Source organism: Besnoitia besnoiti, chromosome X, assembly GCF_002563875.1.
Source record: "Besnoitia besnoiti strain Bb-Ger1 chromosome X, whole genome shotgun sequence".
NCBI lineage: Eukaryota > Apicomplexa > Conoidasida > Eucoccidiorida > Sarcocystidae > Besnoitia > Besnoitia besnoiti.
In genome coordinates this window covers 2,037,867-2,060,728 of record NC_042365.1, presented here as the reverse complement: position 1 = coordinate 2,060,728, position 22,862 = coordinate 2,037,867, and the positions used below count along the sequence as shown (strand labels likewise).

General features: G+C 56.9%; 3 protein-coding genes across 3 annotated transcripts; 1 reads left to right on the top strand and 2 right to left on the bottom strand.

Moving 5' to 3' along the window:
- Positions 1–2,477: 2,477 nt before the first annotated feature.
- On the bottom strand, positions 2,478–5,586 carry BESB_018350 (uncharacterized protein; the record flags this gene model as incomplete). The annotated part of the gene is made up of 5 exons (XM_029360550.1): positions 2,478–2,533; positions 2,713–2,786; positions 3,249–3,352; positions 3,815–3,955; positions 4,939–5,586. The coding sequence occupies 5 exons, from the start codon at positions 5,584–5,586 to the stop codon at positions 2,478–2,480; spliced, it is 1,023 nt and encodes a 340-aa protein (XP_029216526.1).
- A 229-nt stretch (positions 5,587–5,815) lies between these two features.
- On the top strand, positions 5,816–7,903 carry BESB_018340 (U1 zinc finger protein; the record flags this gene model as incomplete). Its single annotated transcript, XM_029360549.1, has 4 exons — positions 5,816–5,933; positions 6,580–6,645; positions 6,980–7,138; positions 7,533–7,903. The coding sequence occupies 4 exons, from the start codon at positions 5,816–5,818 to the stop codon at positions 7,901–7,903; spliced, it is 714 nt and encodes a 237-aa protein (XP_029216525.1).
- Positions 7,904–9,722: 1,819 nt separating this feature from the next.
- BESB_018330 (variable surface lipoprotein) lies at positions 9,723–18,026 on the bottom strand (the record flags this gene model as incomplete). The annotated part of the gene is made up of 14 exons (XM_029360548.1): positions 9,723–9,760; positions 10,159–11,268; positions 11,659–11,729; positions 12,243–12,276; positions 12,748–12,779; positions 13,256–13,323; positions 13,817–13,939; positions 14,513–14,576; positions 14,914–15,094; positions 15,334–15,717; positions 16,044–16,148; positions 16,610–16,774; positions 17,161–17,265; positions 17,936–18,026. 14 exons carry the CDS (start codon positions 18,024–18,026, stop codon positions 9,723–9,725), a joined length of 2,571 nt encoding a protein of 856 aa, XP_029216524.1.
- Positions 18,027–22,862: the final 4,836 nt, after the last annotated feature.

Genomic DNA, 22,862 nt, shown 5'->3' with positions numbered 1-22,862 from the left:
GGCAGCCGCCAACTCCGCCTCCTTCTGTCGAGCCTCCCTGGCCTCTGCTGAGATTTTGACTCACAGCTCGGGCTGAGGACGCGGACCGAGCGCGGGACTCGCGCTGCTACGCTCCCCCTAGAGGTGGCAGGTCTGCAGCTCCTGGGTAGTGCAGATCTGAGGCGTTGGATGTGGAGTTCTCGAGGAGGGCCTCTCGCACGCGGCGCTCAGGAGAGGGCTGCGCCAGGGGGAAGCAGAGGAAAGCCCCGCGCGGGCGCGGCGTCTCGCATTTTTGACCTATTCTCATCATGTACCCCCAGGGCAACCGGATGGGTTTGTCGTTCTTGCCACAGCGCTCTCACGTAGATTAGAGGCCCTGTGAGCACACGAAGAGACACCTTCGATATCTGAACCCGAGGCTACCCCGCGGCGACTGACGGCAAAGAAGCTGTGAAGGCCGCAGCCTGCAGAGGCACACCCAGGCGCAGAGCAGGAAGAGAACAAGCATGGCGCTGCGTTGTGTCGCTGATCGATAGAGCCGCGGACACTTTCTCCTGTGTCAGGCGACTCCTCATTTCCCAGCGCGCGCGGGCCCTGCGCGCCACGCAGCCCCGCCGGAGTCGAGTCAAGGCGACTGTGAAAAGCGAATTAAAAAAAAACTCAGAAAACTGACTCTGGGGCAGACACATTCACGTGCCTCCACGCAAAAGAGAGAGAAGAAAGGAGACGGCAGGTGTCTAGCAGGAACAGATGCTTCACTCCTCGAGGCGGCAGCCTACGCGCTGCATCGATCCGTATGCAGCAAGCGGCTCAACTTCATACACACGCAGATGCGCATGCATGCATACGTGTTCAGAATCATTATATGCGCCCGAACAGACCCGCTCGTCGGGCTTGGGGGGATTTCATTCGCTTTCGAGGCCATGCTCCAAAAGCCTTTCGTGCTTCGCGCAACAGCCGCGACGCTTGCGCGCCGCAGCGAACACGCAACCTTCCGGTGGATCGTGGGAGAAAGATCTCCCGGACTGCTGCTTTTTGAGTGTAACAAGGGGTGGCTCTGCTGCCTCGCGCTGCCTGGCAGTGTGCTGTAGAGAGAAGGTAGTTCCAGAAGTCGTTTTTACGGGACAGATCACACACAGTCTGAGCCTATCGCACGAGGAGGGACCCTAAGCGGCCGCGAGCTTTGCGCTACGTGTGCAGGGGCGAGAGACAGAAAGGCGCTGACGGAGTCGCGCGGCGCACTCGTAGCTGGCAGCCGCGCCTGCTTAAGCGTGAGCCGCAGCTGCAGAGCTAAAAAAATCCGATGTGAAGCCCCCCGGCTTCACATCGAGAGGGAGGATAACGACGAAAAGCCAGCGATGAGAAGTCACTCGTGGAAGCAAGCGGGGTGCTCACCCTCTTCCTGCGTTGCTTCGCAACGCTTTCGTTGCTTCTTCCCCGCTGCAGAGTTGTCTACTAGACAAACCGCCCCTACGTGTGCGCAGCCGCTAAGGAGAGTTCAGGCTTTTAGTGAGCGAGAGAAAGAGCGAGTGTGTCGCGGACCGGCCGCAAGGCTCGTCGTACGCTTTAACTGGTAACCTGTCCCGTTCAACGAAGAAGCTCCCCTTCCCCGTGCCACGCCGCCCACCTGGAACGGCGAGGCGAGAGTGTCTGTCGCCTCCTCATTCGCGATTTTTCTGGGTCTGACAGACCGGCAAGTGTCCGCAGCGCGGTGTGGCTCGCGGTGTTCCTTTTTTCTTGCAGGGAGCGGCCGCAGCTGGGCCCTCGTGGCGTCTCGCGCGCCTCCTCCTCGGGGCGAGGATAGAGGACTAGCTTGACATGATTTCTCACGCGTTGCCTGGCTGTCTCCCGTCTCGGCGGATCAGGCGATGAACGCCTGCAGCCGCGAGACAGGGGGACTTCAGGAGACAGCGAGTCTTCTGTTTTTCAAAGTACAATTGCCTTTTCCACTTCACATGTGTAGACGCGATAGGACGGCGTCCTGCACGCGAAGGCAGAGCCCTCACACGCGCCTGCGCTGCATGCGCAGGCGACGCACGAAGAATCGCGCAGACTCGTCGCACCTGCTTTATCGCTCCCCGCGGAGGCCGGAGGGGGCTCTTGAAGCACTCTCGAAGAGGAAGACGCCAGCCGACGTTTCTCGCGCCGCTCTCTGTCTAGTCTTCAACGCGCAGAAACCTGCGAAGCAGCCCGCTGCAGTCTTCCGGGGTGCGCACGCGCTCCGTCGCCGCTAGCAGGGCTCGGCTTCGCGCGGTGGGCGCGGTAGGTTGAGGCTAGGCAAACGTGCCGAAGGCCTCGCATTCCTCTCTCCCCACGGGGACAAGAGACGCAGGGCATCTGCCTGCGCAGCATTTCCGCTGAAGCGCCAATGCTTTCCTCTTCTTTGCAGAGATCCGCCTTTTCTTCGCACGACACGGCTGAGCCTGTGGCGCACGCTCTGGAGTGCCGCACGTCGCGCGACGCGACGAGATAACCCCAAAGGAAACAAAGTCCGCTCTCTACTGCCACATGTGCCGCGTGGAGAACTCGGGCAGAAGGTCGAAGTGGCAGGAGCCTGAAAAGGAAAACAGGGGGGAAAACGCCCTCGCGTCGTGCAGATACTCCCCAAAACAGGCGCAAGAAAAGAATCCGCGCCAGCGCCGAGAACATGTGGGAAAACTCAGGTTTTCGCCGCACACGAGGCGCGGGGACTGGAGCAAACAGCGAGGAGAGAAAATCTGAAGATACACGCACCTTTCTGGCGATGGTCCTCCCAGATTTCGATCTGCTCGATGGGGCACGCGACCTGGGCGCGGTAGAACTGGTACCTGCAGGCGCCGCACGGTCAGAGACGCGGAGAAAAACCCTCAAGAAACGTGTAAAAAACAGCCCTCCTGCGGCGTGGACACTCACGTGACAGTCCAAGAGACACCCCAGGCCTCGTCGCTGCATGCGCCCCCGGGAACGCCGGCCGTCCTGAATCCGCCGCAGATTCAAATTCTAGGGAGAGGTGCCGAGATACGTGTCGTGGCAGGCGAAGCTTCCCCCGGAAACAGAGAAACAAATGCTCCAATACGACAAGCCAAAATGCACACTCCTGCATCTCTGCGAAGGCTTAGAAATAGAAAGAAAGCGTCGCCAAACTCTCCTCAGATTCAAGGTCACAGTCGCCCGTCGTATCCATCACATACACATACACAGATATATATGAATACGAGCCACGCACGCGACATATACGTGTACATACATATTCGAAGCAGCCTGCCGCGCGGAGCCTCTTTCTCACTCACTTGCAGCGAGTGTTGTCGTCACCCAACTCTTTGCAGCAGCGCGCAAACATGGCGTAGCGCATGCTGCAGTTGTTCATCTGGTTGATTTGCATGCATCGGGGATCCTGCGAAAAAGAAGAAGACAACCATGTTTCTCACGTCATCCGCTATGTCCGCTTCCCCGAATCGGGGAGCTCGAACCCAGGCGCGCGAAGCAGACACTACCGATCAAACGCGCGCACTTCTGCGCCGCACGCGAATACCAACACGTTCAAATGGCACGGACTCGTCTCGCGAATTGTCATACTCTTCTTTGTTCAGGGTAGGACCTCAGGCGAGATGCGCACAGTCACGCTCGCCGTGCTGGCAGAAAATGCGAGGGAGGTCCACGCGCACATCTCTCCCTCGTGCACATGCACGCAACAACTCGAATGAGCCTCTCTCTGTAGATCATAAATCGATCAGGGAGCAGAAAAGGCATGTGCACAGCAAAGAGGAATGCTCATAAGGGCATCGCGAGCATGCGGCCGGATGCCCGTCCAGGAGGGAAGACGCTTTCTCAAAAAGATATCCGGAGACAGGCTCACATCTGTATGCGGGTTTTGCGCAGTAAGCTCCTCGATGCTGCGCTGAAACTTCTGGGCGGCATTTGCGTTGTTCTCTGCCATTTTAGAAGAGGAGAAGTCCAAAGAAATCAAAGAAACGAGGAAGGAGCGAGTTCCTCCTGCCTGCCACACGGAAACCACGCCGCGGGAGAGAAGTCGGGTACGGAAGCTAAAAAGCGGAATCACGGAATTCAAGAAAAAGGGCGAAAACAAAGGTAAGACTTGTTTGTGATTGCCGTAGAAGAAGTCCGTCAAGGGGGAAGACAGCGCACGGCTAGAGTTTCGCAGCAACGCCGCAGAGTTTTTCTAAACGCTGGAGTGCTCTGCCGGTGAGAGCCTTGTAGATCGCACGAGCTAAGGGGGGTCGGGCGCCTGAAGGACGCTAGACAGTCGCGCAAAATAGCCTGAGAAGCGGATGTTTGCTGGGAAACAGGTTGCTTTCGCCTCGATTCTGCAGCAATATTCAGTCTGTTTTGCCTTCTATCGCTTCTCTGTCTTATTTGAGAAACCCTGAGGCCTGGCGCGTCCGCTTTCTCCTTTTTTAGGACGGTTACACACCACCCCATGGGGCATCTTCACGCCACATGCAGCATTTTGTAGAATCTTTGCGGTATTTTCAGAGCAGCGAGCGAGCAAGTTTCGCGCGCTTCTGGAGGCGAAAAAGCATTTCGAGACAACGGCGCTGAACTCTGACCCAGGAAAGATTGTTCACTCTGCTTTTTTCTGCATTCCTTCGCCACGCATCGATCGCAGATGGCGTGATGCCCCGGTGTACGTACACTCGTACACGCGAAACGAGGCCGTTGTGAAGGTCCTTCTTTGACAGCTTTTTCGCTCCACTTGAACTTCACTCTGCTGACTTTTCTCTTCCGTTTTTCTCCTTTGCTTGGTGTCTCTCGTTTTTCTGACTCAGGTTTCCACCCGAAGTGCAGATCGCGTCCCTTCGTGCCCTCCAGGAGCGGACCTCCGCACGTACCGCGTGCGCACTGGGGCTACCGTGTGGAAGCATTGGTCTCTGCTTCTGTGTGTCGTCTTTCTTTTCAGTTTTGTCTTTCGTCTCTTCATTCGCCTGCTCATCTCCTTCTTCTTCGCCTTGTGCGCGTCACCTGTCGGGGCCTCTGTGCGTCCGCGTTTCTCAACTCTTTTTCCGTCGCTGCGCCGCTGAGTCTCTCCGCGTCGTCGCATCTGCCTTTCACGTTTCGAATTTCGCGCTCACCGGCTCGAATGCCCCTTTGTTTTTTTGCGCCTCCGTTCCGCTCCTGCTTCCAGCCTGCGTTGCCCTCGTGCATCGTCCTCGCGGCTTTTCCAGCCGGCGACTGTCTCCTCGTCTGCCCGCGTGCCAGCGCACAACCTCGCGCTTCTGACTCGTCCCTACCTCCTGTCTGTCCGCCTTCTCCGGCGAAGCCCTCGCCGATCCACTCTTCTGTTTGCGGCGTGACACCCCGCACCCGCTTCGCCGTCTGCTTCTTCGCTGGCGACGCTGGCCTGCGGCTTCGTTTCCTCCGCAGCAGCAGTTTTATTTGACGCCTCTTCTCGGCTCTCCGCCTGTCGCGGCGTCCTCCTCGCTCTCCCCCTTCGTCTTCGCGCGGGCGCAGACGGGAATTCGCGTCGGCTACGCAGCGAAGGAGGCGCCTGTGTCCTTGTTTCGCTGCAGCGACGGCGAACTCTGCGCGAACTGGGCTTGCCAAACTGCCGCGACCGCTTTCTGACTGGCGCGTCTCGCCTTTTTTACGCTTCTCAGCAGGCAACTTCATCTTCTGCAGGAGGGAGCCCCGTCGGAGCCGCAGCGCCCCTCCCCCTCCCCTCCCCGTTCCCTGGGTGGTTCGCTCTGGAACGCCTTTCCTGCGCCTCTCTGGCTGCGCGGCACGCAGACTTTCCGCTTTCTCGGCAACGTGCAGAGGCGCTCTCGGTTGGCGAGTTTTGCGAGTTTGAGGCGGTTCACAGGCCCGCAGCGGAGGCACCTCAACGCACTCTGCAGGCAAAATGCCAAAGTACTACTGCGAATACTGCGATATCTACCTCACGCACTCGTCGCCTGCCGGTCGCAGGCAGCATGCGACAGGGCGCAAGCACATCAACCAGAAAATCGAGTACTTCCAAAGTGAGCTGCATGCCGCGTTTGCGCATAAGCTGTGCCATGAAACCGTAAACAGTTATGGACTTACACTCACCACATATGCTGGTATATTCTGTCGCTCTGTGTGGCAGTGCGTATTCTTCTCTTCTAAATATGCGCGCGTGCTTCACAAGCATCCACGAAACAAAATTCCGTCGCATGTGGCTCTTTGTGCGCGGATAAGCGGCGAAGCAACTTGAAGAAATGACGCATGGTTGAGCGCACATTTGGTATCTCGAGGCCCCTATTGCTGCAGCCGTACAGAGGGGTTCATATACACGCTGTACTGCTATACATATATATATATATATATATATATATATATGTTACTTGCACAGCAACATGCTTGAAACGCATATCATTACCCAAAACAATAGCTTGTGCGTTTCTTCGCGTGTATATATATATATATATATATATTCATATAGTTCCCTATATATATATATATATGCAGGCGTGTGCATGTGTCGGTGTGCGGCCAGTGTGTCCCTGTCGGGGCGAGGCTTCGTTTGTTTTTCGCAAGCATGAGTAGTTTTTTTATCGTAATTGCGGAGGCTCGGGCGTCTCTCTGGTGAAGGACGCGACAACCTGCACATCAGGTGAAGGTGTGGTGAATGGATTTCGTTTTCAGATCTCATCCGGGAACCGGACTTCGTCCCGCCGCAGATGATTGAGAATCATGTCGTTCAGAGAGCAGGTAGACCTCTTTCCATGCGTCGAGGAGAATAAGGCGAGGGAGATTTTGAAAAGAGCCTTGCGCGGTCTGCGGGCACCGAGGAGGAAACGGGCAAGCGATTCGCAGCGAGCTTCCGAAGGAACTCGTGGAGAGGATGGGTTTCTGTTTGCCTTTTTCTATGTATGTATTTTTGAAAGAATATGTAGTGCATGGAGGCGCTCGGCGTGTCCTTCGTGGCATGTGTCGGTACAGTCGACAGCGAACTCGCTGTGTTGCTGCGCGGACGGCCGCCGTTTCTTCCTTTCGCGCTTTTACAGGTTTGGGACTTTTTTTTTTCAACTGTGTTGTTTTTCAGTTCAAGCCGCAGGCGCAGCTCCCGTAGGCGGGTTCGGGCCGCCGACATCGGGCTTTCCGCGCTTCGGCGGCGGCCGCGGCGGCGGGTTTCCGGGCCGCGGCGGCATGCGCGGGGGCATGGAGGGCGGCCGAGGAGGTCGCGGAGGCTTTCCTCCTATGGGTAAGCTCGCTCTCTGCTTTTTTGGCTCCGCGGGCGCTCCGCTCGCACTACTTTGCGATGCTGTCGCTAACATATGTATATATGTATATATATAAATTTACTTCTACGCAGGCGTGCGCGTGTAAGGCACGAGTGTGCGATTGCCTCCGCCTCCTCTCGGTGAAACTGCCCCATGTATATACATATGTTTGAGTGCGAGTACCAAAATGTCTCTAGATCATCGCAGGTTCGTGCTGGCCGTTAAGTCTGCACCGAGTGTTTGTGCGTGTGGGTCGCTGAGTGGGGAACGCATTCGTCTGTCGAGCGTTCTCATTGAACTGAGCACGGCCGCTGCGCCTCGCCTCTCTGCCGCTTTTGATCCAGTCGAGCTTCGGGCGCCTTCCGTGTCTCGCAGGCATGCCCATGGGCCCAGGTGGCGCTGGCGGCCCCCCTGGGAACCGCGGCCCGCCGATGTTTGGTCACCCCTCGCAGGACATGCGCGGCGGCTCTTCGCTTGGAAACTCGAACCACTTTCCTCGCCCGGGCGGGCCGGGGGTCGGCGGGCCCTCCATGGGCCTCGGCGGAGGGCCTGGAGTCCAGGGCGGGCCCGGCGGGCCGCCTCGCGGCTTGGGTCCAATCGGCCCGGGGGGCATGGGTCTCGGGTTTCGGGGCGGCCCCGGCGGGCCTGACGGCCCCTCGGGGAACCACTTCTCGGGAAGGCCGGGAGGCTTTGACGGGCCTCGGAGAGGAGGCATGCCGGGCTTTGACCGCGGAGACAGACGCTAGACGCAGGACCAGGCAGCCAGCTCTCAACTGCAGCTAGCTGCCCATCCAAGAGCTGGGGAGAGGCCCGCTGGAGAGCAACGGCTACAGGCAGTCAGCAGTAGACTGAGGCGTCCGCGGATGTGTGCGTGTGTCGTCTTTTTCCTCCCTGCGCGGCGAAGCTCGTAGTGCTGGGGGCTTGCTGAGCAAGAAGGATTAGACTGGTAACGCGCGAGGCCCAAGCACGCGTAGGCATGTATGCGCGTCTGTTTTATTTTCTGTCGGCGCGGCCTGGCGGAGAGAGCCTCGGGGTCGACCCGGTCCATGTAGAGGGCGCGCGGCGCCCGAGATGCGGGGAGGCCGCGGGAAATCGAAAAGAAAGAGGAGGGGCGGACTGCTCTCTGTCGTCGCTTTCTGGCGGATAAAACACTCACTGCTGGTTACGTGCATCTGCATGTAGCGGCGTGGGGGGGGGGGGGGGGATGGGGGAAGCAGAAGGGCTGACACTCGCGAAACAGCACAGGGAGAAGAGCAAACGGAGACGCGAGTGCGGGGAGAAAAGGGCAGGGAAGACAGGAATGGAGAAAAGATTCCATGTTGTTTTTCTCTCCAACCGCATGCGGCGCCGGTCTCGCATTTTGAGACCCATGACCCGGCTGGGCGCCTGTCGTGCTATGGGGTCTCCCTCGCGCGTCTCTGGGCCCTTTCTCTCATCTCTTTGCGTCACATGCTAGTATCTACACATATGTGTATTTATTGATGATGCAGTGACCCCGTGGCCATATATATATATATATATATATATATATATATATATATATAATCATGCATTCGTTTCAGCGCTCTCGTGGAGTGCAGATGCCTGCATGGGCACAGGTATCTCTCTTCGTGCGTGAACCTGTGCTCTCCCTCTGGTTTCTCGTGGATTTCAGTTTGTGAGGTATGAATCTGTATCCTTCTTGTCTAACAAAAAAAATGGAAGTTGCGACTCTGGGAGTCAAGCGCCGTCTCTCTTCTGCCTCGACCACGCGACGCCTCACGTTTCTCAGATTGCCTTGCTCCGGCAGAAAAGGGGAAAAAAGATTGAAACTCTCTGGGATGACACAGAAGGCGAACTTACAAAGGAATTCTTCTCGCGGGGCCAGGTAGCGGGCGAATCCGGGGAGATACACGGGAGAGTTATTCACTCACGCATGTGTGAACATGTTTATATAATTGCATATGCACATACACGTCTGCCTTAGGAAACTGCTGCAAGCAAAAAAAGGACTCCTCCGTAGTCAGCAGCCCCATGCAGATGGAAGTGCTGATTCACACATACGGACAGGCTCACTGCGCTCGTTTTACTTGCATATAGTACGTTAGAGCATATTTCTTTATTGAACGCATAGACTATGCATGTGTTGGGCGCATGCGCGAACTGCGGTAACCCGCCGGGAAGCCTGCCTCGAGCGCCGGGACGCAGTTTTCGTGTAGAGTCTTTCCTCGCTTCTCGGCTCCTTTCGCGAGCCTGACCCCACTCAGCCAGAAAGCACACCGGCTCTCTGTGGCAACAAGGTACACGGAAATAGGTCACACCAACACCGATAGGCACATGCGTCTGCACATAGACGGCTGTATGTACGTCTAAGTACAAATAGAAAAGAGTGTGTATTGGCGAAGATGTGCTTGGAGAGACGGTGCGCCAGTGAAGCGACGGCGAGGCTCCAGTGAGCAACGCAAAAACAGAAAAAAAAAACAGAGAGAAAACGGCGGCCGCAGCTGCGGCGAACACGGGAAAATGTGGTGCAAGGAGGAAAAAAAAATCGAAAGCGGACCCGCGTGGGCAGGAGGCTGAGTGCAATCAGGCCTTGGGCTTCGGTTTGACAAGAATCGACTTGGCTGAGAACGCACACGGAGAGAGAAAAGAGGAAAAACGGCTGAAGCAAAGGGAGCAACTACGGGACAACAAAATCCCGCTCTCCAGAACGGGAAAGCTCCTCTCGCTTATCTCTCTTCTTTCTCGCGTGAACTCTCTTCGTAGCTCTGTCTCCGCTGCCCTCTCTCACCGCCGAAAGGAAGTCTCTTGGTTCGTCTCCATCGCGATGACCTCTCTGCCCCTATCTCTCCTCGCCGCTGCGCTGGCTACCGATACTTCTCTACATTGCTGTCTTTCGTTTCTGTAGCGCTGCCTTTTGTGTCTGTTGTCCCGCCCTCGCCTCCTTGCGTCGCATGCTCCTTTGTTTTCTGCTTCCTCACCTCTCTCATTGGGCGACTCCCGCGTTATTTGCATTTCTTACCTGCTTTTATGTCTGGCTTCTTCAAGACGATGGACGGCTTTGCGTCGAGTTTCTTGGCAATGATGGACGGCTTTGTGTCGAGTTTCTTGGCAATGATGGACGGCTTTGTGTCGAGTTTCTTGGCAATGATGGACGGCTTTGTGTCGAGTTTCTTGGCAATGATGGACGGCTTTGTGTCGAGTTTCTTGGCAACGATGGACGGCTTCATCTCGAGTTTTTTTGGCGTAGTTGCCGGCTTCGCATCTACTTTCTTCGGGGTCGCAGCGCCAGGCTTCGCCGGAGGCCCTGCTCCAGGCTTCGCCGGAGGCCCTGCTCCAGGCTTCGCCGGAGGCCCTGCTCCAGGCTTCGCGGGCGCTGGCGTTCCAGGCTTGCTCGAGGTTAAGGGCTTTGTCTCTGTGCCTTTCTTCATGTCGGGTTTCGCTGGGGCGACTGGGGGACTGACTTTCTTCGCCGCGTCGGGACTGTTGGCGACCGCGCCCCCGGGTTTCGGCCCCGGGGGCTTCACGGGCATGAGGACCCCGGATTTTTGAGAGGCGACTGCTGGCTTGAGCAGAGCCGATTTTTGCGGCGTCACCAGGCCGGACTTTTGCGTGGCGAGCACTCCCGACTTCTGCGCCGTGAACATGCCAGACTTTGCGGAGTTGAGCAGCGACGGCTTCCCGACGCCGCTCGCCGAGGCCATCACCGGCTTCTTGTTGAGGTCTGGCTTCACGAGACCCACGCCGGACTTGCCGGGCATCAGCGGAGGCTTCGCGAGTGCCCCTGCGCCTGGCGCGCCACCGGGGCCCTCCTTATTCGCCGCGAGGTCGCCCGCTCCCTTGGCGGGCGGCAATCCCGGCTTCACGACACCGCCGGCGGCGGGCTTCGCGCCCAGCTCGGGCTTCTTGATCTCCGCCACGCCCGAGACCTTGGGCTGGAGCTTTGCGCCGACTCCTGCGGGTTTGGGCAAGTCGGGCTTCTTGATCCCGCCGGCGGGCGCCGCGGGCGTCTTCGCCTCTGCGGCCTTCCCATTGTCTGCCTTCGGAGACGCGGCCGGCGTAGGCGCCGCCGCGCCGCCTGGCTTCGGCAGGTCGGGTTTCTTGATCGCCGGCGAGGCCTTCTCCTCCTTGGCTGCCGATCACACACATACGCGCGCGCAGGACTGCGACAGGGCCGCATGCATGCAACGCAAGCCGCGGACACACGCGAGAAAGAAGACCCGAGCGGCTAGGGTGAAGATCGCAAAGGAGGGAGAGGCTCGCCGCCCCACACAGAGAGAACGGGAAGAATTTGACGAGACAGCAGGCTGATTAACGCTACTCCTAAGCCACCTCGCCACAATGACGCTGCGGCGGGCGGCTCCTTCTTAGCGCTACAGGAGCACTTCTCCCGCAAAGGTCGCGCGGGTTGTGAGTGATGAGTGAGAGAGAGAAGGAACACTCCGGGCTAGACAAGGCAAGAGATTGCGTTTTTTTTCGACAATCGAAAGGCAGGTACAGGGGGTAGTCCCTTCCCACTTACGCGGGTCAGCCTTCTTCGCGCCCGCGTCGGCCTTCGCTCCGCCGGATCCTTCACAAGGCAGCGGCGCGTTCCTAGAGAGAGGAGGAGAGAAACGCCTCAAGTCAGTCAGCGAATCGAAACACGAAGGGGGCAGACGGACCGTAGGATGCTCAGCTTCAAACGAAAGCACGACGATACCAGAAAAGCGTCCAAGGCCAGACGCATCCACGAACGCAATCACAGGTGCAGACTTACGAATGCAAACGAACGGTACAGGGCCCGCAGAAAGACATGCAGACAGGCGCACTTGAGTACGACGAGAAGCTACCATATCCTCCGTACAAAGCACGCATTAAGAACGTAAAGATCATAGCTAGACCATGTATCGTTATTATCATGAAGCAATTTTCAAACAGGCGCCCTCACAATGCCACATATGCGTATATTTGCTTGCGGATGTGCATACGTGTGCGAAACTGCGGAGCAGTGAACAGGGGACGCGAGAGAGAGCGAGCAACCCGGTGCCGGCAGAGCTGGCTTTTTCCACGGGTATGCTTGAAAGCCTGTCTGTTTCTCTCCCGTTTTCTTCAGCGAAGTCCACTTACAGAGGGATTGGCGTCACAGTGCAAATGAGCTTGCCTGCGAAGACAAAACGCAGGACGAAGAAGGAAAGTCTTCAGACCAAAGAAGGCACCCACAGCGACAGCCGTTCGCACGTGTGGACGCAGAGCGCCATGGCCGCTGCAGAGTGAGCCTCGTCTCAAGGCAGACCTCTTCTACGCAGCTCGAGGAAAAGAAGTCAGCGAGGGGGTGCACATGCGAGCCAGAGGCAGGCAGCAAGAGGCCTGCTGCTGCAGGGAGCGCGGATAGTGAGAAAGACCGACAAAGAAAGAGAGGGGCGAGCAAATGGCGTGGTTGAGAGCTTGGAGAACTGGCAGATGAAACGACACAGAGTTTCGTGCCGAGACACCGGGAGACTTGCCAGTTGGCTGCCACCCTCCACCCGAAAGGAGAATAAGCCTGTATACCGAGATTCCCTCAGAAGACGGAAGAAGCAGTGTTCCGTATTCTCCTGCAAGTGCGAAAGCCCCGTGCGCCGTGTATCCTCACCGAAAGCCTTGCCGGCATTATCTTTGATTTCCCTAAAAGACCAAACACAGCGCACCAGCAAGCCCCCGGTGATGCCTCTCTTCCCACGTGTCTGCATGCTTGTTTCTCTCTCGGCGGCGACTTTGGCGCTCAAGTATGGCAAAACTAACTTTCTGCCGTTCCCAGCGGCCTCACGCGGGAACCGAAGGGACTTCGCTCGCGTTTCCTCTCTTCAAGCAGGCTTTCTTCTCTCGCTCTCTGCCTCAGTCGCGGGTCCACACTCTGCACGTCTACGCGGATTCCTCAGCATTCCATCGCTCGCCGTATCAGTTCCTGCTCCCTAGCAACGGCAAGTCGCCGAGGCCGCGCGCGAGGGGCGCTCGAGTCGCAAAGCCCCAGAGGCAGCAAGTATGCGGGTGAGAATACTAACAGCGCACAAGCCGATGAGTCGCGCGCCGAAGCGGCTACGCCTCACAGAGAGAACATCACAGACCCCAGTGGGAAAAAATTCTGAAAAAAAGCGGCGTACCAAACCGCGTCCTTCGTAGGCAAGTCCTTGTCGTTGAAGGGCTTGTCTGCTCGTCCGAGTGCAGTGAACTGGAAACAGAAGAGACAATGGCGGGGCCCGGGTCTGAAACTGCCTGGCAAGCGCCCACTCGGAGGAATGAATCACAGTGAATCGCGCGGGTTCCTAACTCGAAAGAACGGTGATATCTGCTTCAGCGACATGTCGCTGGATACTCGTGCGGCGAAGACGCAGCAGCGAACTAAACTGCGGCGCAGACGTGTCACAGTCCACCGACCAAAAGGGAAAGCTACTAAATGGAGCAAAGAGGCGCGAAGAGCCCTGGAAAAAAAAACCTGGATATGCAAGTTCAGAGAGATATCGAGAGACAGAAACGTTCTGAAAATTTAGCGGACACCAGACGAGGAGTCTCCGCTTCAGAGGAGGCGTCGAAAGGCGCCCGGCAGCAGGAGAGAGTTCCGTCCAGCAGGCCAGCGCGGAGAGCATCGATATGCCGAGTGAGTTATCGATTCGTCAATCTAATTCATAGTAGCATATTCGATAAAGTATTCGCATCTTTCTCACCCCCTTGTTGTCGTAGACGTCGATAATGAATTTGGGGTTGCCGCCGGGCTTAGGCGCCGGCAGAGAAGGAAACTCCACCAAAAGGTTGAACGTCGCCTCCTCTTTGCCTGGCGAGCCTCCGCACTGAGACAGAAAACGGGAAAAAAAAGAGCCCGCGGTATACGGAAGAGGCGAAGGAGAAGCCCGATACGGAGAGACAGAAAAGTATAGCCGAGGAACGAAGGCAGAAAACCGGGTCCACGAAGCACGACCAAGAGAATATGCGTGGAAACGGGCACAGAAGGCGTTTAATAGAAAGCACGCAGAGCGTCTGGGACGCGAAAGCAGAGGCTTTGTCTCCCATGATCCGTGCGCCAAGCACACAGCATATATGTAAGTGCATGTATGTATATATGTATATGTATGTCTGCAAATAAGCATGTATATGTGTGTGTGTAGTTAGTGACCGCGGTTTCAGTTAAATTTCCAGGTCTGCGGGGTCTGACTAGATTCTGCAAGTATTGGATCTGCGTGATCTTTTGCGAGCGTGAACGCTGTCTCCTCTGCGTGGGATGATGCGTGTCACAGCGCAGAACCAGCACTCGTATCTGCTCAAGAACTGCTGCGTGTCCGTCGATTATTCGCTCCAGCGAGTAGATTAACAGATCTCTCCATGCCCGCCCCGGGGCGCAACGCGGTGTCTCGATTGGCGCTTGCCTTGTCAACGACGAAAAACCGGCCGTCTTTCCGCTTCACCTCCGTGGCGGATTCGCCATCCATCCTGAGGCCAGACACGCAGAAAACAGGGAGACGCAGAAAGATCAAACATGAAGCCAGTTCCGAGTGTGGACGCACGAGCGCCAGCACGACGAGAGGCCCGTATCCCCCCGTGTCTCCTGTGTTTGCAACGAAGCGACACGCGCGCACATTAGTCTGGTTTCAGATGTCTCTGGCGCGCATGCGCGCGGCCCCCTCAGCCCTCAGTGCGCGGTTCTACCCCCCCCCCCCCCTCTCCCCCCCGCCGGCGCCTCTTCCTCAAGCTCGTCGCTCTTTCATAGCCTCCACAAACGAGGCAAGCGCCCGAGGAGACGCCGCGCTCTCCGCTGTGGTGGACCTACCGGACGGCGATGCGGAGACTCTCCTCTTTGGAGCTCGGCGGTCGCTTGAAGTTCTCGAGCCGGCGGACGAAGACGCTCATGCCCTTCAGCGCCGCTTTGGGGTCTACGGGCTCGCGCGTGGGCGGGTCGGACGCGGTCGAAGGCGCGCCGCCCCCAGATTTCTCTGGCGTGGCAGCCTTCGCTGGAGCGGAGAAAAAAACAGAGGAAAAGCCCACACAGCATGTGCAGGCCGAAGAGCGAAAAACTCATACCCAACAGGATGCACATGTATGCGGACGCGTGTAGCGAGGCCGACAGAGAGAAGACTGCAGAGTGTATGGGCGCCTGCGACGCATGCGTCTGCCTGGGCGTATGAGCATTTTCATGCGCGTCGCGTTCCAGATTCGCTGGGTTTTTTCCCCTCCCTGTGTCGAGACGCACCTTCCTTCTTGGCGTCGGGTTTCGCGGCTCCCACCTTGCCGGCGGCGGTTGACGTGCCCGCGCCTATCTTCTTGATCGCGCCCACGGCGGGCTTGTCCTGCTCAGGCTTTGCGGCCTCAGCGGCCTTCTTCTCAGCTTCCTTCTCTGCCTCCGCCTTCGCGGCAGCCTCGGCGTCGAGGATCTGCCTCGTCTCCGCGAGTCCGCGCTGGAATGGCGAGTCGCCCACGCCCGGCGTCTTGAAGATCGTATACGGGCTGGGGCGAATCCACATGCCGCCCGCGCCCTCAGTCAGCGCCGCGTAGGTCGGCTCCGGCGGCGGCGGAGGCGGTGACGGAGCCACCTTGGCTTCGCCGAGACGGTAGTAGTACAGCAACCCGTAGAGCTCTGCAGACAACCGAGCGCCAGCGAGACAAGCATCGAGTGTTTTGGCACGGAGGCGGGGCGGGGGAGGGGTGCGGACACACCACGGGGCGTAGGCGCAAAAGCGCGTATCCGCATGCACTCGCCTGCTAGGCTGGTTTGGTGGTGTGGTCACCAGACACACGCACCTGTCCATATCGGCAGACTCGGGCAGCTGACGCCAGGCAGATGCATTCTGAGGCCCTAGGCGAGCGGCTCGCGCCGTCTCTGTTCCCGGTTCAACGGCGTCGCAGCGTCAACCTGCGCAGACCCCGACGCATGACAGGTGTCCAGCACCCGAAGAGACTTACCGTGGAGACGAGGATCTAGCGCGCGGCAGGGGTAAAGATAATCCAGCGCGCACTGGAGAAGCTGTTCGCGCGAGGCCTCCTTTACCGCGGCGAATCCACACACGCCTGAGAAAACGCGACAGGAGCCGCCAGAGACGGCGAAACCCACACGTTTGGCAGCGACAGTCAGCGCAGAGAAGACTCGACACAGCGAGGTCACGGCAGGAGACGACAGCGGCTGATCCAATAACTACTTATATATACATGTAAATGTATACATATTGTGTTTAAGCGTACACGCGTAAGGGGCGCGGGGCGTGACCAGCTACTTTTCCGAAGATACACAAGCTCAGCAGGGATCGTGTCGCGTATGGAGACGAGAAACGAGCTGATCTGTAGAGGGCCTAGGGCTCTCTCTGGCTGAGCTCAATTCGCGGCTAGCTGTCCTGCCCTTGTACCAACCAGACAGCGACTGAAGCTGGGCAGTCACCAACAGATTTAAATGGACGAGGACACGAGTCCTGCGCCTCGTCGGAGTCTTTTCAGGGTTTTCTGTGCGCAGAATCTTTCTCTGAGTTCTCACTCACCGGCGAGCGCCTGAACGAGGGTGTCGACTTGCGCGTACATCAGGTCAATGCGTTGCAGCGTGTCGCGAACCATCTCAGGGTCCCCCCGGAGCTCATCAAACTTCTGCTGCAGCGACTCGATGTACTCTGCATTGGAGATCAACTTCTCCTTCTGCTCCGCTAGCTCTGCAGGGAAATCCGAGACGCCCATGCCGGGTTCCGCCGAATCTCGAAAGAATATCCACACGCTCTACTTTACAGAGACACATACCTGACTACCCAGAAAAAAGCGCTAGTTTACGAAAGGGGCGGCCACAGGCCCTTGGCGATACGCCTCCGGCCTTGTGAGTCTGGGCATGTAGTCATCGACTTAAATAAAGCTCTACCCGATCGCCTGCCGCATGATACCGACCGCACATCTTGTACGTGAGCAGGGGCGCTTGAGGAAACGGCGAGAAATGGAAAGCAACAACTGCTCCCACGAGCGTCTTGTATCTTTGCGAGTGAGGACCTTTCTCGGAAGCTGGCGGCGACCGCCTTTCTTCGCTCTCTGTGTGCCGCGCATCGCCTACCTTTCTGCAGCCAGTAGTTGTAGCGCTCAGTTTTTTCTCTCGCTTTCTTTTCGCGCGTGTAGAGGAGGAAGTAGTGGCGAACCTTCTCCTCGAGTTCATCGAGCACTGAAGGACGGCAAGCAAAACATGAGAAAAAAGACATCGAGGCATCGAAGGAGCGCGCCACTGTCGCTGGTTCCTCCCGCCGCAAGAGGAGAGTGCAAGAGAAGTTGAGCGCCCACTACGAGCAAAAGAAGAAGCACCGCAGGGCTGCTGGAGAGCGCTGGATGAAGCAATCAAGGCGAGCAACACGGTGCGGCTGAGAACACGGCATAAGCATGAACAGTGAAAACGGCTACCCTCATCACATGCCTGCAGACGTCCATAGACACCCGTTCTCACGGACAGACGTATGCGCCTCTGCTGGAGGAGAGAGTCACGAGAAAGAGAAAATTTGAGGCGAGAGGCGCCAAAGCATTTAGCAAAGGCAAATAGAGACATGATTCGGCAAAGAGACAAGCGGAGACGGAAGAAGCAGAAATCTGGAGCAGAGACATATACGAATGCATACATACAGTGTATTTATCGATCAGGATACGACTGAGAAGAAGAGTCGTAAGAAGGCGCTTAGGCAGAGAGACGAGGCGCTAAGTATCAGACATGCACGCAGTTTCGAGGTCGCACGGAGTGAACGGGAAGCAACATCGAGCTATATTCCCCTTGCGTGCTAGCTCTGTGACCCCAGAGTTGAGGATACTATATTTTCTCAGCTCTCAAATCACCCCTTTTGACTCACTGTTTTCAATGACTTGCGGAGGAGGCCTGAGGGTCGGCGCTGTCCCGTACGGGCCGCCCGGCGGCGGCTCTAGCGCTTGCAAGCGTGACATCTCCGATGATCGAAAAACGAAAAAAAGTCGTTCAGAAATTTCCCAATTTTTTTCTTGGAAAGACCCGCTCGCCGCCTTCGTGCGAAGGAGACGCAGAGCCACCGAAAGCGAAGAAGCGCACCGGCCGTGAGAGACGAGCGGCGTAGAGATGAACCGCCAAAGAAGATCGATTTCAAAAAAAAAACGCAGAAACGAAAACACGAAGACGAAGAGGACGAAGAGGAAGAAGTGACTGAGAGTCAGGGCAGGGGAGTTGGACTGCCCTCTGGGTGGACCGTGACACCGACCTCCGGTCTCGGTGCGCCTGCCTCAGCGCCTTTAGAAGTTGGAGCGCCTCACAGGTGCGGCAACCAATCAAGGAGAGGTAAGAAAACAAAGTTCGGGTCGACTTCTCTGTGCAGCTGAAGAGGACGTGCACGCGAACTGCAACGAAGATAACGGATCTGTTCACGTCGAGGCGCAACCGCCGTTTTCTGGCCGCGCCGCGGAGCAATGTGAAAGACGAGTCTGAAGCACACGTCGGTTTCGCTCAAAAAGTCGCTGGAGAGAGTCCCAGAGGAAGCCTTGCCCCGAGGCCCTTGAGAAGCGGAATCGATGCGCAGAGAGAGAGGAGAGATCTCTCAGGCTACGTCAGAGGAGGAATGAGGGAAAGAAGCACACAAGCCAAAGGTGAAGAACAAAGAACGGGTTTATACACATGTGCAGCAAGCGCAGCTAGGCATACGCGTTTGAATGTAGGAATATCCAAACGAGCCGATGCAACGGAGCGGAGCCTTTTCGAGTGCAGAGGCTTGAAAAGAGTAAGCAGAGATCACCCGACCCTTCAGAGACGCTCAGAAAGCAACAAACGACGAACAAAGACTGGCAAAAATTTGAGGGGGGAAACGTGTGTATTTGTATTTCGAGACAACGCCTCCTCTGGAGCCCCGGAAACTGGGCGGAGTGGCACTAGCAGAGTCTCACTTCGCTGATTGCGGATGGACCGCTGCTTGAAGAGGACAAGGGGGAAGTGCGAGAGAAGGTGAAGCTGAGTGATAAGTGAGAACGGAAAGAAAAATCGAAAAACGGCGCGCAGTTTTGCAACGACCGAGCCTCGAAAGGTCTCTCGACTCAAAGCCTTTCGGCGAGCATGCGCGGTGGCGTACTCGGGCGAGTCGCGGCCAAGACAAGATTTGTCATTCAGCACGGAGTTGTGTTCGCGGTTTTCAGAATTCCCCCTGTTTTCATTTTTACCGCAAGGAGAAGCAGAATTTGGACGAGGAACGCAGACAACGGAGCCGATGCACAAGCGCGTCGACAGCGTTCGCAGACTTGCCAGCGGCGTCTTCTTCTTGACAAAAGCCTCAAATCAGTTAACCATCCATCCAGCTGGCAGCGCTGCCCGCGTCGAGTGCGTGTCTCATCGAGCGAGGAGGCGGCGACCGAGAGAGACGCGCTTCCGCAAACAGGCAACTGGTTTCATGAAATGAAGGAGGACGACTCTCGAGATCCAGCCGTTTTGATATCTTTTTTGTTGAGAAGCGTTAGGCTTGCATTAGTGGAAGTGACCTTCTCGTGCGCGAGCCAAGCACCATGGCAGCTAGCGGGCCAGTGCTGCCAGACCTAAGACGGAGCGCACGGAGCCTCAGACACAAATTGGCTTTTATTGTGCAAGTGCGCCTGTTACTCGGCGCAGTTTATGCCTCTATGTGGTTACAAAAAAGCAGAATCCGCTCCGTGCGCCATGGCATCCCCCGGGGCCGTGCCCCCTAGACACGGTATTCCCATGCATAGGATGAGAACCCCTCCCTACAGTTTTCACTTATGCGCTGCCGACCCGACTAGTCGGCGTCTTTACTCGCGAGAAAGCGGAGGAGGAAGCGGCGCTCTCTCAGGGTTGGGAACACCCGCGCGGGCGTAGGGTACACGTGCGGAGTCAGACTCTTTGAGGGTAGTGCTGCGTCTGGGGGGCTTGGGAAGCAACAGAGACAGTCAGCGTAGCGGGGTTAGGACTGCAGAAAGGTAGCAGGCTTCTCTCGCGCTGCTCTGAATGCTAGCTCTGCAGAACGACGTGGATGGTCTACGGTAGAAGCTGGCGCATCGCCTTGCCGCTTAAATTCTCCCGAGAAATCTCCCTCAGGGTACACGTGCGTGAGGCGGGAAACGCATAGAGAGCCTGGAGAGGCGGGAAAGCCGCCATAGATCCCGGGAGATCCTGCACATGAAGCGCAGCACCCAGTGTGGGATATATGAATAAGAGCTCGCAGCACGGGGGGCATCCGTCAGACAGTCAGCTCCTTTCGTCCCTGAATGCGAACAGGGTACGCTCCACCCTAAACTCCAATAAAGACGGGCGGCTACTCGCTCACAGCTGTCGCGCACGGAATTAGACCCTCGCACGCACTCGTTGCGATGTCGTTGTGAGTCATGTGTTTCACAGCGTGAGTAGCCTCATTGCTCACGAAGCATTTGGAGGGATCTGCGGCTACGCAGCCAGGCCTCTTGTCGCCCAGTCCGCCGAGCTTTTCCACGTTGTGAGATGTTCTGCTCATGCAAAAGAGCCCCTGGCACTGCAGCACTTTACACGCTTGCTGTATCAAATACTGGTACTTCAACTGTTTGTCGCAGCGCGATGTCGCCTTGCATGCATTCACAGGGGCTGTCGTGGTCTGTTTTTTTTTTGAAAGATCGCGGCCCCTGCTCGCTCGTTGCACTTCTGAAAGAGGGAGGTAGGTTACCTCTTTCACTCTTCCGGCACGCCACAGGCCAGAGCGGATGGATCTTCCCATTCGTACGTGGTTAACACACGACCGAGCCGAATTGCAGTTCTTCCAAACAGGATAGCCTGTCTCCCCGTGTTCCCCAGAGAAGAGCTAGCGCGTCTAGGCGCCGAAAACAGGCCTTGTAGGAGTAATGAGAAGTACACCGCTACCCCACGACAGTGACGTCATAGTGACAGAAAATCGTGTGGTTTAGGATGGCTTCAACCCTTTCGGTGCCAGCGCGTGTGGCACCCGAGCTTCCAATGTGGGGCGTTTTGCCTCTGGGTTCAACTGTAGGCTACGAATGGCTCTCGGGCTGCACCTCATATCCACGATCCAAAAGCCAGAGGCATTGCACGCTGGTCGTCAGACTGAGACGTGATACCGCAGGAGCCAAGCACAGAGTAAGCCGCTCATGACTACGGGGAGTTGCATCAATTCTCGAGTCTTTACCTCGACAGTGACTGTTACAGCATCGTGCTGAGACTAAGCGTACGAAGAAAAAACCGACTGGATTGGCTTAACTAGCGAAAGCCGTTGGTGTTTAATCATGCTAAGCGGGCGTAGCGGTAGAAAGCGCCGGCGTCCGCGTCGCTCGACGGCGCTTTCCCGTGAGGGGGCGGACTCCGTTGTCTCGAAGCACGAATAATCCCTTGGGTTTCTGTTCTGTGAGAGATCACTGAGGACGTTGGGCAACGGACCCGACTGCATGAACTCAGACTGACGCAGCAACCGTGAACAGACTACTCCAACTGCGAACATGTGAGCAACATGCACCCCGCTATTCCCCGCGATAGTGCCCGCAGTTAACCCAGATGGTGGGGAAACTCCTAGAACAGAAAGACTCTCCACAACCAAGTCGTCCTCTTTGCCCTCGGGGGGAACGGGAGGGCTCTAGCAGCAGGCAGTTCCTGCACGCATCCAGGAAAACTCCGAACTGAGCACATGGGAGACTTTCAGAAAGTGAACTCCAAAGCGACCTGACTTCTGCGCTGACGTTCGGCCATGTCGCCAAGTTTAAACGCTACACGCTGCTTCGTAACCTGCTGTGTCTGCTCGCCAATCGACCAAGACAGAAGCTACACTGCTCTAAGCACCACACGCCGTTTTCGACAGTCACTTTTGCAAGCGATGCCAGGCGGCAGAAAAGAAGTCGAGGCCGGGATCGAACCCGCGAGAGAAACAGAGCCGCTGTCCTGCACTCTCTCTCTCTCTGAGAGGGGCAGAGATGTGGGACAACAGCCACCAGTTTCGTCGCATTTGTCGCCTCGAGGGTAGGCAAAAGACTCAGCCCGCCGTCTCGGGTGGCTTTCCCTACACGGGTTTACAGTTCCTTGGTTGTCAGTACCGGATTTTCTCAGAAAATATCTTTCTGAAGAAGACTCGGAGACCTCAACGCAAGAAAAGGCGCGGAAACCCGTCAGAAACGCAACGCCTAAACAGAACGCAGGATCGCGCTCGATGGGGTTGTGCCATGAAGACACCGCGTTCTCCCAGGCAAAGTCTTCCTCCTCTCGAGACTTCCGCAGAATACTTCCTTGGAAGGAGAGGTCGTCACGGAGCTTTTCAGCAGTCGAACGTGACTTTTTCCGGAAGTTTTCCCGAAAAAAGGCGGTACATCGCCGCAGTTCCTCGTCTGTCTTGCACAGATTGCTCTGCACGCAGACGAGGAAGCACAATGCTCCGCCTTCATGCTGTCTCAGTTTAGGGTTTTTTTACATCGAAAGTCCGGTGGTCTTCTTCTGTTTTTCGACGAGGCCCTTGCCAGGCTAAAAAGAAAAGGGAGGGAAGAGTACGCCAGAGAAAAGGACGGAAGGCACACGATGTGGAGCCTTCGCCCCTTCCTCCACGTATCACTCACCCGCCTTCAGCTTCATCGCCTAAACAAGGCTTCCTCTGCCTCAAAACACGAAGAAAAGACTTTTTTACCGACGGATGGAACACAAAACTGGATCACACGAGGAAATCTCATAACTGACACGGGGACCGGTGGTTTTTTCGCGTGCACATCGCACCCACTCAGCGGCGTTCGCGATAGACGGAGGGCAGCTGGAGGGCGCAGAAAAGCGGTCAATGGTGAGAAAATCACACCTCG